The 17,543-nt window shown below is 42.3% G+C and overlaps 1 protein-coding gene across 1 annotated transcript in view; it reads left to right on the top strand.

Moving 5' to 3' along the window:
• The first annotated feature begins 8,554 nt into the window (after positions 1–8,554).
• itga11b (integrin, alpha 11b) overlaps positions 8,555–17,543 on the top strand; it is a 38,561-nt gene continuing 29,572 nt past the window's right edge. Inside the window, exon 1 of the mRNA XM_056387307.1 lies at positions 8,555–8,663. Within this exon, the coding sequence (XP_056243282.1) occupies positions 8,612–8,663 (52 nt within the window). The 5' untranslated portion in view covers positions 8,555–8,611. The remainder of the gene's footprint in view (positions 8,664–17,543) is intronic.

Here is a 17,543-nt window from a genome sequence, read left to right as displayed (position 1 = left end):
CAAAGTGACTGTTGATTCATCATGAGGCAGATGGTAAATATGAAGAAACACTCAGTACAATTTAATCACAGGTTTATTTATTAAACACCTTTTCACTGACAACAATGAAGTTGTGAATAAAACTAATGAACATGAGCTGTACTACACTGACACCTGTTCAGTTCACACTAAAGAGTGTGTGAGGTGAACACATCCGTCTCTGAGGTCACAGCATCACATCTATGAAGAGTCTGGTTCTGCTCCAGGTTGCAGTTCTGGTGGGTCAGTTGCCACCGGGTGAAGACGCAGAGCTGGTTACAAACGGCCTCCACCAGGCGGCTAACACTGGCCCAGTTTGCAGGGCCTGAGTTCAGTCCAAGAAGACAGCTGAGAGATAATCAGAGAGCAGTGTGTGTGAATATAGATCTGATATTCATTAGAGGAAACAGTGATATCTGAAGTGAATCTCACCTCTGGAGACTCTCCTTCCCAGGACAGCAGGTGTTCTTCCCCGTCGCTGCCTTGAAGTGTCACCTGGGCTGCGTCTCCTGGTTTCTGGGAGGGAAGACAACTCGCTCTTCCTCCTGCTCTGTCAGGCAGGTGTCGCCAGGAGCTTGGAAGTACTTGGCACTGGCTTGAGGAAAAAGGTTTTGGATCAAAAATGAATTTTATTTTTGCATGAAATGATAATACACAATATACTTAACCACAAGCTCTGAGACACTCGCATGTACCTGGGATGAAGTGGTTAAGGTGGAAACCAGAAGGCTGACCCCGCCCCTCTGTCAGTCTACCTGTCTCTGTACAGCTGCACCTGCTGGGTCCTGAATGCAGGTGAGGCTCCTCTGTGTCTCCATATGTCCTGGATGCAGAGAGAATCCATGCCTCAATGAGACAACAGGCTCCTCCGGGGGTCCACCTTGAAGATGTGGCGTCATCTATCCGGCCGCCATCCTGGGAAGCCAACACACCAACATAGGTAACCAAGGCAACTGCTTCAGAAGCAGCACCAGCAGCTTCTTTGTCACCTGGAGGGAGAGAGACAGAGAAAGGTTTCACATGTTAATGTTAATATTTGTGTGTGAATTTAGTTCACACACAGCCGTGGTGTGAAAGCAGCTGTAAGAACAAACTGCCTGAAATACACCTCGTCCTAGAGAAACTCCCTGTGGGAAAGAAAACTAGAGACGGCTGCTGGACAGATCGATCAGTTAGACACACAGTGCATTTAGAAAGTTCTCACTTTTAATGCTAGCTGCTAATGCTAGCAAACTAACCCCTCCCACCGTGTTCTGTTTGTCCCCATTTTGTTCACCAATAAAGAAAAAAAAAGCTAATGCTAACAGGAACGGCAGCTAGCCACCTGGCCCCAGCACAGACCTTATCAAACACAGAACAGGTGGACTCAGAATGCAGAGACAGGGACAAAGAGAAGGAGAGTTTGGTAGTCGTTTAATTCAGTCCAATTTCAAAAATACCGGGAAATCTAATCCATGGGGCAGAAGTACAAAATCACTAGGCGAGTACTCGGTATCCAAAAGGCAAAAACTGGTCAATAACACAAGGGATATAGATATAGATATAGATAGATATATATATATATATACGTAGAACCAGACGCTGGACCGCTGACAGGAATCCAACAAGACGATCTGACACAGAAAGGGAAAAAAAAACCCACCACATATATACACTGAATGATAACGAGACACAGGTGTATCACATTAGGGGATGGGAGGCAATCAACAGGAGGGAAGGAAGCTAGACAAGACAAGGAAGAACACACACCAAAATAAAACAGGAAGTAGACAAGACACAAACGCAAAACCTACCAAAATATATTACAAAACTACCCGGGCCCTGACAGCCCTGGTGCCCAGCAGACTCAGCCTCCGACTTAGCCCCCAACTTAGCCCCCGACTTAGCCCCCGACTCAGCCCCCAACTTAGCCCCCGACTTAGCCCCCAACTTAGCCCCCGACTCAGCCCCCAACTTAGCCCCCGACTTAGCCCCCAACTTAGCCCCCGACTCAGCCCCCAACTTAGCCCCCGACTTAGCCCCCGACTCAGCCCCCAACTTAGCCCCCGACTTAGCCCCCGACTTAGCCCCTGACTTAGCCCCCGACTTAGCCTCCAACTTAGCCCCCGACTCAGCCCCCGGTTCAAATTAGGCTCAAAATCATTTTGAGCTTATAAAGTAATGTTTATAAATAATTCCAATATTTGTAGTTGTAAATCAAACTTTGTAAACCTGGAAAATAAATCTGCATGAAAAATTCAAGTTTGTGCATGTGAAAGAATATTGTGCTTGTGACAAAGAGATTTGTGTTTGTTGAGACTGTGTGAATAAAACTGAACTAATGATCAGTGGTGAGGTTCAACAGAGACACAGAGAAAGAAGAAAAGCTTGTGGACGTCTGTGTTCAGAGACAAAGAGCAGAAAACTAAAACTCAGTGAGCAACAGTGTGAGACACTGACAAGGACAAAGTTTGATCCTTGTCACTTCAGTGTCACTGTGGGAACTTTCGACCAGAGTTTTACTGTTTTCTTCTCTGTATCACGACACAGATGTTGACAAATCCATTTCTTCTTTTACAGTGTTTTTCTTTAACATTGATCGTTTGTGGAGTTTTGATTCAGACTGTCAACAAATACAAATCTCTTCAACACAAGTGCAATTGTTTCACATACGCAAACTTGCATTTCTCCTGCAGATTTATTTTACAGGTTTACAAAGTTTGATTTACAACTTCAAACACTGGAATTTATTTGTGAACATCACTTTATAAGATCAAAATCATTTTGACTCTAATTTGTTTCTATCAGGAGAACGTGGAGTTCAGTCATGTGACCGGAGGTGCTGGGGTCGATCAGCTGAGCGACAGCCCATAATAATATATCTAACACAGACGTTTAATGTTCCAGTAAAACATGATTCATCTCTCCACAACCACCACAAAGAAGAACAGCAGGTGGAGACACCGACTCAGAGGAGAGAGAGAGAGAGAGAGAGCGAGAGAGAGAGAGACAGGAAGAGGGGTTCAAAGTTCCCTGTCAGAATAAAAGCAGAGATGTCTTAAAAACCTCGACCAGCAGGAAGTAGACTGTTATTAATGTTGAAGTTTTCATGCAGCATCATTTCTTCAGCTCCACACAATGAATCTGTGATAAACGACAAACCAGCTGTTTCACTGAGACGTCACTTTACAAACAGACAGATGATGGAGGAAGTAAATGTCATGATTCACATCTCATCTACGGAAGGAAAGAGAAATTATTTATTTGTTTGTCAGTTTTTTATAAAACTCATTTCAGCCACAAGAGGCTGTAAAAGAAAAAGCTTCTCAGGGTTTTGGCAGGTGAATTTTTTCCACCTTTGCAGAATAAAAAAATCTTTGTCTCTCTGAGCTTCTGCACAAAACCCGGTTTGTAAACCAGAAAATACATTAACGATACTCAGCTGCTCACGTCACAGTGTGGACTCACACTTCCTCGACTGGAAGGGCCAGAACCCAGAACCCAGAACCCAGAACCAAGATCCCAGAACCAAGACCCAATAACCCAGAACCAAGAACCCAGAACCCAGAACCAAGAACCATGAACCCAGAACCAAGAACCCAGAACCCAGAACCAAGAACCAATAACCCAGAACCAAGAACCCAGAACCCAGAACCAAGAACCATGAACCCAGAACCAAGAACCCAGAACCCAGAACCAAGAACCATGAACCCAGAACCAAGAACCCAGAACCCAGAACCAAGAACCAAGAACCCAGAACCCAGAACCAGGAACCCAGAACCAAGAACCAAGAACCAAGAACCCAGAACCCAGAACCAAGAACCCAGAACCAAGAACCAAGAACCCAGAACCCAGAACCCAGAACCCAGAACCAAGAACCCAGAACCCAGAACCAAGAACCAAGAACCCAGAACCCAGAACCAAGAACCAAGAACCCAGAACCAAGAACCAAGAACCCAGAACTCAGAACCCAGAACCCAGAACCAAGAACCAAGAACCAAGAACCCAGAACCCAGAACCAGGAACCCAGAACCAAGAACCAGGAACCCGGAACCCGGAACCCGGAACCCAGAACCCAGAACCAAGAACCCGGAACCGGAACCCGGAACCCGGAACCCAGAACCAAGAACCAAGAACCCAGAACCAAGAACCCAGAACCCAGAACCCAGAACCAAGAACCAAGAACCCAGAACCCAGAACCCAGAACCAAGAACCCAGAACCAAGAACCCAGAACCCAGAACCCAGAACCAAGAACCAAGAACCCAGAACCCAGAACCCAGAACCAAGAACCCAGAACCAAGACCCAATAACCCAGAACCAAGAACCCAGAACCCAGAACCAAGAACCATGAACCCAGAACCAAGAACCCAGAACCCAGAACCAAGAACCAAGAACCCAGAACCCAGAACCAGGAACCCAGAAACAAGAACCCAGAACCCAGAACCAGGAACCCAGAACCCGGAACCCGGAACCCGGAACCCGGAACCCGGAACCCGGAACCCAGAACCAAGAACCCAGAACCAAGAACCAAGAACCCAGAACCAAGAACCATGAACCCAGAACCAAGAACCCAGAACCCAGAACCCAGAACCCCGAACCAGGAACCCAGAACCAAGAACCCAGAACCCAGAACCCTTTGTGTTTTTGCTGATACAACTGTAGAAGTTTCACCACGTGCTGCACAGATTCAGAATCAGCTGATTATACATGTCACTCGTTAAAGCCTCTGTACAGTATCTTAGAGGTTAACAGCTCATTAAACTAAAAAAGAACAAAAACAAACCTTGAATTTTTCCTGATTTTATACGTAAGAGCCGTAAAACCATAATAACGAAAGAAAACTTCAACACAGAAAGTTGCACACTCGTGTTTGAGTTGTTCTAAAGGTGATTTGAAGTTTCTGTCTCTATCTGATCTGAGTGCTGCTCCGTCTCCGGAGCCGGATTCATGAGCATTTCTCTCTGGTCTCAGGAGAGACAGAAGTCACGTCATGCTCATGGAATAATGAAGCAGGACTGAACTCACAGTCACAGGAACTTCAGTTTCATCCTCAGTTCGGTCACTCAGGTGTTTTGTGTTTAACTGACTTTAAGTGATTCCTTAAGTATAAGACTAAGATAAGGAGAAAACCTTCAATATTTAAGTGAATATTTGAAGGAAACTTTGAGAAGTCTTCAGGCAAATGTTTGTATTTCAGGAAACCTTAACTCAGACTTTAAGGGAAATCTTAAGCCCCACCCTTTAGAAAACAAGGTGTATATGAACATCTGTATCTGGCAGGTGAGTGGCAGCAGGTGTTTATATACATCTGTAACTCTCACTAACTTCTCAGTGATTCTTCACTGTGATTAATAAAGGAAACAAACTGATCCTGGGTCTGAGCAGCCAGGGTGATGTAAGTCAAAGAGCTGCGAGACGTTGATTCTCCACAGTTGTTGTTTTCTCTGTGTTTGTGTCCAACGTGTCGTTTCTTTTCCAACATTTGAGATTCAGGAAATGAAAGAGACTTTCATTACAGCAGCGTTCTCCGTCTCCGGCTGGGTATTTGCTCTGTGGTTGAAATGATCTCAGAGCAGTTTATTCTCTGGACTGCGATGTTTGTGATGTTTGTGATGTTTGTGATGTTTGTGATGTTTGTCGCTCTGTTGTCAGGGACGACTCTGAGCTCTGCCATGAATTTAAATCGTCTACATTTCCTGTACATTTACAATCACACGTGTTTAATGGAGATTTCTTTTATAAAACATCATTTTGTTTAAGTGGTTAAATCTTTAATCTTTTCCAGACAGACTCCAGACTCACTGAAAACTATCTGAAATCTGTCCAATCAGGTCAGATTGCAGAGTTTGAAATGAAACGCCAGTGTTGTGAGGACCTCAGTCACTTTAAACAACTGTTAAAGCAGCAGTTGGACTTTATGTGAAAAGACCTTGTAGCAGATTTACTGTCGTGGTTTTCGCCACAGATTTACTGCTGGTTTGAAAACCTCTTCTTGATTGTTTTTGTGTTGCAGTATTTTCTTTGTGAACCACAGAGACGACAACAGATTCCTGCAGTTATATATATATACACACACATATATGTATAGTTGTCATATATGATAGTATAAGGACGTGTTTTTACATTGTATGTTTATCTTTTTATCTTTATCTTATTCATTTTAGATTCTGCTTCTATTTTTATTTAATTTTTTTAATTTTCACGTGTGCTGCTGTGTCGAATTTGAATTTCCTCTACAGGGGATCAATAAAGGTTCATCTCATCTCAATCTTATCTCATTTTATCTCTATTTTATCTCATCTTAACTTTTCTCATCTCATTTTATCTCGTCTCATCTCATTCTGTTGGTCGAGACTGAAGCTTCACGAAGGCAGAGATGTGGATATCCGCCCTTTGCATCAGTGTATAAAGCCATAGGGTTAGGATTAGTTCTGTGTCCATCAGTCTCAATAAAGATGCACATGTGCACAAACATCTGCATGTGACATCATCATATTAGGTCTGTTATTCACAGGAAGATTTTAATCCTTTCAGATTAAAAGCTTTGGTGTAATTTTCTCTTTTTGTGAAAAAACAATGAAGAAAAATCATGTGTTGGTCCAGGTCATGTCCCACCTGTCCCCCTGTCCCTCTGTCTGTCCCCCTGTCCCTCTGTCTGTCCCCCTGTCCCCCTGTCTGCCTGTACAGTACATGTGTTGGGCAGCAACGGGGCGTTGTGTTCACTGACTGACCCTCAGGCTGATTTACAGGCTGTTTTACCGTCTGTTTCACTTTAACTCAGCTGCTTTGACTCTGAGTTTCCACTTGTTATTTCCAGCAGAGTGACAGCAGCCTGCCGCCGTCCAGCTCGCAGCACGCCAGTATCTTTTTATTGATGGGGAGGGAACGTGTGTGTGTGTGTGTGTGTGTGTGTGCGTGTGTGTATTAATGACATTGTGGAAACAAACATGCGTTGACACACTTACAGTCTGGGGACAAGAGGCCGGTTCTCACTAGATTAGCCATTTACTGAAAGTGCTTTCTCTCTGAGACTCAGATGTTCTGATTGATCCAAGGAAATATGAAGCTACAGTCAGCAGCTGGTTAGCTTAGCTTAGCTTAGCATAAACACTGGAAACAATAACAACTAACTACTAGCTCCTGTAAAGCTCACTTATGTTGTTTGATCTGAACAAACTTAAGTGTATGAAGGACACTGACTGTCAGTGGTTGTGGCAGGTAAAAGCTACAGATTCTGATGATGAGAAAACGAATCAATCTGCAACTACGGGTCAATTTTAGATAAATTTGGCAACGACAGCGCAATGTTAGTCTTCACAAGTTTACCAGCGCTCTGATTAACACAACTTCTGTTGCCTGATTGGACAAAATGTCACTCAATGGTCATTAAAGTTGCCCAGTTTTTCATTTTCATTTATTTAAGTTATATCAGGCTTATCCCCTCTGATCTTCTGTTTCATCAGTATAATGAGTTAAACTCAAAACACAGTTTCAGTAATGAAAATGAAAGATTTGAAAAGAATCCATGAGATAAAATGAAAGTCTTTTCGATAATGTTACTGTCTTTAATCACAGAGCTTTGACAGAATAATAATCTAAGGTTTCCTTAATATAAAAACAGTTAACACCCTTGAGTCTTCTCCTTAAGTAGTAAATGTTTTCTAATTATCTTTCTTAAACTTTCTTAAAATCAAAGGTGTTTTGTGCAACCGGCCCCTGAGCCTTAAAACCAGCCATCAGGACTTCTGGAACTTTGTGATGTCACAACAAAGCAGTCACCAAGCCCCGCCCACCTGGACCCACCATCCAAACCTTGCAGGATTTGGTTTCTCTGAGTGTTTGTACCTGAAATCTGCTTTATTTTTATTGGATCACTCAGAAAACAGTCAGCCAATCAGAAAAGAGGCTCAGAGCCTCCTCTCTTCTGATTGGCTCACCGACCTGTTGTTACTAGAGCTCCAGAGAGAAGCCTGAGAGAGGAGATGTAAAACTACACTGAGATGGTTTTTATATCTTCTAATGGATCAAAACTTCAAATAAAACACAGAAGAAGAAAATGTGGAGCTTTAAAGTCAAAAGTTAAACTGGGTTGAACTTCAACATGAAGATCAGATCCTGAGCTTCTGTTCTAACTGTATTTACACTGTGTTTTAAAGTATTTACAACCGGCTACCTGTTACTCAGGAATCCCGCATTCCTCAGTAACTTCTCCTCAAGGTTATTGGACAGATGTTCACATCTGGTCTTCGCTGCGATCACAGACACAAATGGAGGCATTTCCTGTTTGTGCTCTGATCGCCACATTAAAGCTCCTGTTTTGAAAAGGGAAGGTGAAGTTAAAAGCTCTTTAAAAGCCAGAGATCTGTGTGTGTGTGTGTGTGTGTGTGTGTGTGTGTGTGTGTCTGTGTGTGTGTGTGTGTGTGTGTGTGTGTTGAAGGAGACACATGGGGCAGGAGGAGGTGTGTTCATCACGCTCCTCCTCCTCCTCCTCCTCCTCCTCTCTCCTTCACACATCAGAGCAGCAGAGTTTCAGAATCAGCCCTCCAACAACACAAACACACACTCACACACACTCTGTCCGTCTGTCTCTCTACCTCTTCTCCACACACACTCATGGATTATCTCCACCTTCTGCTGCTGCTGTGGACCTGCAGCGTCCTGCCAGGTGAGCGGGCGAACGAGCAACACACACACACACACACACAGAGGGAGAGAGAGAGAGAGAGATGAATGGATGAGTGTGTTCATATCAGACAGACAGGTGCTGCTGCTGCTGCTGCTGATGATGATGATGATGATGATGGACTGTTGCATCGATGTGAGTTTAAAGCCTCTTAATTAGAGTGATTCTTATTGGAGGCCACCTGTTGCCATAGTGACAGATTGATGACAGTATAGAGAGGACAGTATAATGATGCAGTGAATTCAAAGATGTATAGATGATCTTTAAACAGCTGATCTTCTGCCTGTTTCACGTTTAAGAAAATATCAACTTTCATTTTGAACCTTCGTCCCTTTGAATGTTTTTCTGGTTGTTGTCAGGACAGTTTCTATGGCAACACCTGGGTCTTTCTGAAGGGTCATCAGTCCAGTCTATGGATCAGAAATTTTGATTTATCACGTTCCTTTAAAGTTCAGGCTCACGGCTCTTCAGCTTCACTAACACGCCTCTGCTGTGGGACGGTGACTGAGGTCCGAGGTCGGTGTTTTCCTCTGTGTAGATCTTTGAAGCAGAACATGTGGGTTTGTTCAAAGTCATCTTAACCTTCTAAACTTTTATTAGCCTCTGGAAGACTTCATCAAGATTTATGAGCGTGTATGAGGCTTTATAGTAGGAGTTTACAGCTAGTTCTGACCCGACTTGTCTTTGTCATCAGCACTAGAGGAGTAACTGTCACTTGTCCTGCTGTAATGAGAAGTTTCTGTGTGGTCAGCTGGAGACTGGAAGCAGGTGGAAGAGAAACGTCCACATTTCTCTTTTTCAGCAGCTAAAACAGAGACTTTCAGAAGCTCTGCTGGAATGATTTTATTTTGAAAACTCTGGGGTTGTGTTTTATTTTGAAAACTCTGGGTTTTTTGTTTTATTTTGAAAACTCTGGGGTTGTGTTTTATTTTGAAAACTCTGAGGTGGTGTTTTATTTTGGAAACTCTGGGGTTGTGTTTTATTTTGAAGACACTGGGGTTGTGTTTCATTTTGAAAACTCTGGGGTTGTGTTTTATTTTGAAAACTCTGAGGTGGTGTTTTATTTTGGAAACTCTGGGGTTGTGTTTTATTTTGGAAACTCGGGTTGTGTTTTATTTTGCAAACTCTGAGGTGGTGTTTTATTTTGGAAACTATGGGGGTTGTGTTTTATTTTGAAGACTCTGGGGTTGTGTTTTATTTTGAAAACTCTGGGGTTGTGATTTATTTTGAAGACTCTGGGGTTGTGTTTTATTTTGAAAACTCTGGGGTTGTGATTTATTTTGAAGACTCTGGGATTGTGTTTTATTTTGAAGACTCTGGGATTGTGTTGTAGTCTGGACGGACAGAAAGTGAGACCTTTGTAAACAATGAGGTCACACTCATGGTCTCTCCTGATTGGCTGTCATCAGCCTGGACTACCAGTGGTGAAAACAACATGATGATGAATGACAGTGTTACTGACCTTGTTGTCTTTGCTAGCAGCTGTTGTTCACTTACATTCTCTGTTTTAATGCTACAGCTGCAGAGGAGACAATCTACTTCCTGTTTACACCGGCTCGCACACGCTCAGTGTACGGTGATGTTTTCAGGCGTAATAGTATGGACCGAGCTAATACGCTCATCAAGATGGAGGTCGACTTTGTGTTAGTGTGGATGAGGGTGTTTCCTTCATAACAGCCAACAATATGAACGTGTTGCAGGTCGAGCGACAGAACGATGTCACAGAAGGTGACAAAACAATCCGCTTGTGCACATATATATAATCACAGAGGTAACTACAGCCAGCTCCTCGTGGTCGTATCCCTCCGCCACTCAGACTAGTTCCAGGTCACATCCCTGTTTATCTATTTGTCTGAAATTTTGACATAAATGTTGTGTGAAGTCTTGAGTAAAAGTTTTGTTTTGTGAGGTCACCGTGACCTTTGGCCTTTGACCTTTAGTCACCACAATTGAGTCACTTCCTCCTTGAGTCCTAGCGGACATTTGTGCCAAATTTGCAGAAGTTCCTTCAGGTCGTTACTGAGATCGTGTCCACGAGAATGAGACGTACATACGGACGACCTAAAAACAAAATGGCTGCCGCTCTGACTGTCGCCGGAGCGGAGGAATAAAAACAAGAAGAGAGCCTGAGAGAGGAGTCTGAACCACACACCTGGCCAATCACACCTGACATTACAAAGCTGGACTGTTTCATTGAGTCATAAAGATAATACTAACTCTGATAATAAATTCTGGCTCATTAAGAATCATCCTCTGAATGTTCAAACTTCATGGATTTTCTGACCATTTTTAATTCAAACTGCATCTGAAGAAGATTTCCACTTTGTCCAGGTGGAAAACAAAGGTCACCAGTCAGTTAACTCTTTACTAACCTGATGACAGTCCGGTGAACAGTCTGAGCGGTGGCGAGCAGATCCGTCTTCAGCAACAGTGAATTTACAAACGAGACTTTGTTCCCAGTGGATGAACTCGGAGCGTTTTCCTGTTTCCCTCTGATGAAATTGTGTTTCCACACATTGAGGCGGGAGTGTTGTGATCCCACTGGCCCCTGTAAATTGAATCAGGGTGGGGTTCGGCGTCGCTCTCACTGTGACGTGATGAACACTTCTCCAGGAGCTCGGAGGGTGAAGTGGTTTTTATGGTGCGTTGCGGCTTTTAGGCCGATCGTTAAACTCACACAGCAAAACATCCGTCGTGCTGCTGCTGCTCGACAGTTAGTGGTCGCTGACGCCGCGCAGCAACACCTCGCTTCACCTGCCTACACAAGCTCCCTGCACCCAGTCCAACGCCGCTTTCTAGCATTTGATTTAACCTCCTTCATGTCCCAGACAGGTGGGGTTAATTATAATAACTTTATTTATATAGTGCTTTGCAAGAAAAAACATAAGAATAAACATGTCAAATCAACATCATGCAAAATGATCGGACAATAATATGTAAAAATAAATATAAATAAAACATGAATCAGAAGTTACCAAAGGCTGAGACAAAGGAATGTGACTGAAGAAGAGATTTAAAGGAAGTTTAAGAGAGTGGGGGGGGGGTCTAATAGTGAACCCAGCCTCAGTCACAAACCTTGACCCTGGTCCCCCAGCACACCTCCAGCTGCAGGTCTCAGTTCTTGGTTGGACACACTCAGTCATTTGGAGATGTAACTGGGGGCAGAGACATTTAAAGCTTTAAAAGTCAGTAATGAAATTTTAAAAATCAATCTGAAACCTCAGGGGAGCCAGTGAAGGGAGGCGAGAGGCGAGAGACGAGAGGCGAGCGGCGAGCGGCAGCACTGTGTACGAGCTGGAGACGGACGTCTGGCTGATTCCTGAATAACCTGCGTCACAATAATCAAGCAGAGAATAAATAAAAGCATGTGGAACTGTTTGTAGATCAGTGGTTTTAGAAACGACCCTGAGCTGGTTAAAAACAAGACGTTTGACACGTCTGACTTTGTTATAGAAGCTCAGCTTCTCATCAGACATCACCTCTACACTCCTCACAGCCGATCAATATAATCAGAGATGTCGCCGAGATCATCTGATAGAAGGTGTTGGGTCACACAGAATGACTTCAGCTTTATCATCGTCGAGTTTGACAGAATTTGGGGACATCCAGGATTTAAAGTCTGACAGCGGGAGGTCCCGTCCTCTCGCTGCCGTCACACTCCACCCATGTGGCGCTCCACCGTTACAAAACAAACCATAATAGAAATATTACTTGGCCGTCCTGCCGCTGGCTTGTCATCACAGCAGCACTTGTTAGTAACCACAGACACACATGGTGGTTCTATTTTATTTGTCATGAAGGAGCAGCTCTGACTTCAGCGACAGATCTTTGACTGATTCGTCTGATGTTTAAAAAAAACTTTTATATAACTAAAGAAAATAAATCTCAACTTCACTTTGTGTGCACTGGATGGTGATACGTGTCATCTTATGTAAAAGAGAAACTTTCACACCAAACGTCATTCAAAAAATGGTGAATTTAAATTTCTTCTCGCCCACTGGGAAAGATATTCTCACCACAGTCTGTGACTCAACACGTTTTCTAAAAGAGTCACTGTTTAATTCAGCACATATATAATCCAAGTTTTGACTTGTGATTGCTTGCAAACATTGATTATTTTGAGATTTAAAGTGAATTCTTGGCTTTAAAAAGGAGTAACTGAGGAAAAATGTCGACCACAAATCCCTTTAGGAGCTCAGGAGTTTTTGGTGAGTTCACAGAGTAACTCTGAATATGGAGAAAAGAGTTTATATACATTTGTATGAGTGTCAATCTTTAAAATAAGTGCTGCTTTGTTGATTTTATTCATGTTGACTTCAAAAAAATCTTCTGAATTTTATCCTTTTTATTTTGTAACTTGGCTGATTAGCAAGAAAAACTCAAACATCTGGATTTCTTAAGGGAGTTTGGCATTTGGTGGGTTGGACCAAATGAGCCTGATGCTTCTGCTCTGACATTACACAGACTGTGAGAGCTGTGACCTTTGACCTGCGCTGCCTGTCAGGAGGGTGAAGGGTTATCTGGCTGTGGTCAACGTGAGCATCAGTCCACAGTGATGCTGAGCCAGTAGAGCCGTCTGCCCGCCTGCTGGAGGAAGTCACACAGACGCCATTTGGCTGCGAGCTGCTCGACAAGAGCTCTGTTCGCTAAATCAATCCCATCTTTGACCTGATTAGACGTGCTGCTGCGTCTGATCTGAAAACTGGAGATTTTGCAAAAACAGCACAGACTTTGTTTCTCCTCTAACAAAAATATTCTCTCTGTTGCTGCAGTAGCTGCAGCTGGAGATGAATCTGTTTTCAATTATCAGAGCAGCGAAGACACATCTGGAAAAATCACCTTAGTATGAACACATACAAACAGAATAAGTCACAGAGTCTGCTCGGCCGTGTAGAAGAATTTGAAAAATTTGTCATCAGCGCCGCGGAGGATCGTCAAGATCAGTCAGATGGTCCAGTCTCAGCGATAGGAGACTGTCAGACTTGGATCTGGATCTCGTATCTCTGCTCTGCCAAGTCTCTTTTTGTCTCGCGCCAGCAGCTCCGATAAATCGAGCTGGTCCTTGGCTCAGCACAGACAGGAGCAGATTCCTCTCAGCCCCAGAGGAAACAAACACGACTTAAAGACAGAGACAGTTCGCCCATTATTCCTCTCTTTTCAAGTGTCTTTTATTTTTGTGCTCAGCAGCCAAATTCATCACCGCTGCCTTGGCTGGCAAACAAACCGCCGGGTTTTTGGGGCTCTGTGCTCATTTACACAGCTGGAGGAGACGAACCGGAGCGCAGGGGAAATACTTCTGCACATAGGCAACAACCACAAGGTCAAAAGATCATGGTCGGGGTCGAAGGGTCACGGAACGGGAGGAAATTAGTGCCCAGCTCAAGCAGAAGCATCAGCTATGATGATCAAAACTGGCACATTTAAAATGAAACAAGATGAGATAAAATATGTAATAAAAATTAGATGATTTGACCTGAGAAAAATGAGATATAAATAAGACATTTACAAAAATGTTTGAAACATATTGAGATAAACAAATGTGATTAGAGGAGATGAGTTGGCGTGAGAAAATTAGATGAGATTAGGGAATAACTGGCATGAGATGAGATACAATGAGGTTTATATTCAAGAGATTAAATTGAATAAGAAAAATAGACATGAGATCATATCCACAAAGATGAGATGAGATGAACAGAGATTTCAAGAAAAGAGATGACACAAAACAAAACAAGGTCAGATGAGATTATATGAGTTGCACTGAGATAAAATGAAATGAGATTAGAAAGTATGAGTTGAAATGAGAACGGAAGAAATGTGATCAGATCATCATCAGATGACATGAGATGAAACGTACTGTAATAAAATGAGGTGAGATTAGAGAATACATAGAATATCGTTAGAAATAAAATGAGACAAAAATCAGATAAAAATTAGATTAGATTAAATGAGACAAATTGAGATGAGATGACAAAATCTCTGGATCACATAAAAGATTGATCAATTTATTTAAATGAGATGAGACATCAATCTAAACTGAGATTAAACTGAAATAAAGAGATTAGAGTAGGGGTTAGATGAGGTCAAAACAAGTCAGGTGTAAAAGACAAAATAACTCTAGATGAGTAAAAATGAAATGAAATTAGACGAGAGTAGAAGAGATTAGTTGGCGTGAGTAAAGATGATGAGATGAAATACGTTGGGCAGGGAAGCAGCTGTTTGACGGCGTGTTTGGTTGAATGTAGGCCGTGAGGTTGGGTTACTAAAATTCAAGGTTTGGACAACGTCTAATGCCAACATCAACTTGAAGTGGAATACTGACACTCGATCACTCACCAGGTGACGTCCATTAAGTCTGTGAGCGTCAGGTCTTTGACATTGGGATTGGACCAGACACAAGGGGAGGGGCAACAAAACACAGGTGTAACCATTAGGGCGGGCCAGACAATCACAATGGCGGGAAAAGCAAAACAAAGACAGGAAGTCAAACAACCGTAAGACACGAAAGGTAAGTAATTTCAAAGTAAAACAGGAAATAAACAAAAGTCCAACATATAGAGTCCAAACACAGTCCAAAGAGAAAGAGTGAAAGAGATAGAATTTAGATCAAATATCTAGATTAGGTTTGATTAACTAGATCTAGTCATTGTTCGATTGTGTGGAGGTAAGATGAGAAATTCTTCTAATCAAACTAGATCAAATTAGAAGAGATGAGGTGAGATGAAAATGAAATCAGATAAGATGAGACTGAAGGAAAGAAAAGAAAACTGAGGGAAACCTCTTTTGAAGCTTTTGCAAGTGAAGATAAGACGAGAGATTTAAAATGAGATAAAAGGAATTTAGCTAATACATGATGTTAGACATACTTTTACATTAGTTTACATCACATTAGGTGAATATTGAGATTACATGAAATGAGATTAGGTAAAAATGAGATGAATTGAGATAAGATTAGAAGAGTTGAAGTGGCATGAGAAGAGATTAAATGAGATGAGAATAGATTAGATAAAAATTGACAACATGAGATTTGATGAGCTGAGGGTTAAATTAGCATCCATCCATCCATCCATCCATTTATAATTTCAGAAATGAAATGTGACGAATACATTTCATATCTCTCCTCTCTTCAGCTGCTCTTACTTTAGAGAGAGTGACACAGTTTCTGGCGCTCAGTCTGAGCTGAAAAGAAAAAGCTGAAATAGTTGGAAGGTCACTGAAGCTCTGAGCACAAAACCATGAGGAAGGAAAAATCAAGACACTCTTTTTCTATCAAAATCTGTTTTTTGACTTCTCTCTCGGCATGCCACACAAACAGTCAATGTAGTGATCTCACAGAGGAAGAACGCCTTGGATCGTCCTCACTGATAATTGATCATTCTTATTCTCATTCATCTGGATGATACAGATTAAATTCAACCTATTGGACTTCTGTTGAGGGGATGAAATCATCTCTTTCCCCCTTTTCCTGGCCGCTCACCAATTCCTGCCATGGAAACTAAAGTTGAAAAAGTGCAGTGACGTCATTTTCATCATCCTGCTTGGTCTTCCAGGCCACCATCCCTCCTCCTGTCAACTGACCTCCTGATAAAGACTTTAATTGGAACCAGAGGAAGCTGCAGAGCTGGTCGGTGCAGGAGAGGGAGGAGAGAGGAAGAGGAGGGAGGTGAAGGGTTCCTGATGAACAGTGAGGAGGCTCTGTCCTCTGTGAAGATAATGAAGAAGCCACGTGTCCATGTGTCTAGCTTTGGACAGATTTCATTAGTGCCAATTTATCAAACTAAGGAAATATGACTGAAGGTGGAGACAAAGACAAATATCAAATGACAGTAACTGATGCTCAATTGTCTCAGGACTCAAACAAGAAGGTCTACAACTTAAATACGTCATTTCTAAGCCCAGACGGTTCGGTCGGGTGAACAGGTTGATACTTAAAGTACTAAAAAGAAAATAAAAAGTCCAGTGAACTGCAGATCATACAGATGATTCTGGAAGCTGCAGGTTGTTGTTGTTGCCGTAGCAACAAACAAACAAACTAACTAACTAATTAACTAACTAACTAACACTATAATATAACTAAGAAATACTGTGATGAGCTAGCTAGCAACGGATAACTGAACAATACTGTATCTAACTGGATAATGCAAGAAATGAACATACTTGAACTAACTAACTAACTAACCAACTAGGTAGTTAGGTAGCTAGCAAGAGCTAGTGTGTATGTGTCTGTGTGTGTGTGTGTGTGTGTGTGTGTGTGTGTGTGTGTTAGCTAGCTAGCTAACTAGCAAAATACTGTGATAACTGATACTATAAATAAATAACTAGAAAATTAGTTACTGTAGTTGATTAACTAACTAACTGACATGCTAGAAACTGTAACTAAGCAACAAACTAACTAAGTGTTCCCATTAACAGTGGTTAGTTAATAACTACAGGATCAGTTGAAGGAAAAAAAGCAAAACATTTATTTCTGTTTTGATTCTGTTAAAGTTCCTTCGGGTCACAGTCGGCAGGTAAAGTGATTCGTGTGATTAGTGATCACTTATTTATATCATTAATATTAATGAGATGGAGGAAACATGTTGAACTGTCTAATACAGTCCAGTAGCCCTTCGTCAGTTTGTGTTTCACCCATGGCTGACAGACATGTATTGATTCTATTTATTTGTAGTGTTGTTGATTTGGTCTTTCTGGTTTGTTGTTTTGGTTGTTGTTTTGCTGGAAGTTGTTTATAATATCGCCTCCCTCCACATACCTGTGGCGAAGGAGAAAATATCAGGAGCACCTGTGTGTGATTTAGTATTTTAATTCTTTCTTTTCTGTGGGAAAGTGGAGCAGAAACAGAGTCTGGATCCCAGGCCAGATGGG

The sequence above is a fragment of the Seriola aureovittata genome, chromosome 10 (assembly GCF_021018895.1).
Source record: "Seriola aureovittata isolate HTS-2021-v1 ecotype China chromosome 10, ASM2101889v1, whole genome shotgun sequence".
NCBI classification, from domain to species: domain Eukaryota; kingdom Metazoa; phylum Chordata; class Actinopteri; order Carangiformes; family Carangidae; genus Seriola; species Seriola aureovittata.
The sequence above is the reverse complement of the archived record's forward strand: the minus strand, read 5'-3'. Positions and strand labels throughout refer to the sequence as shown.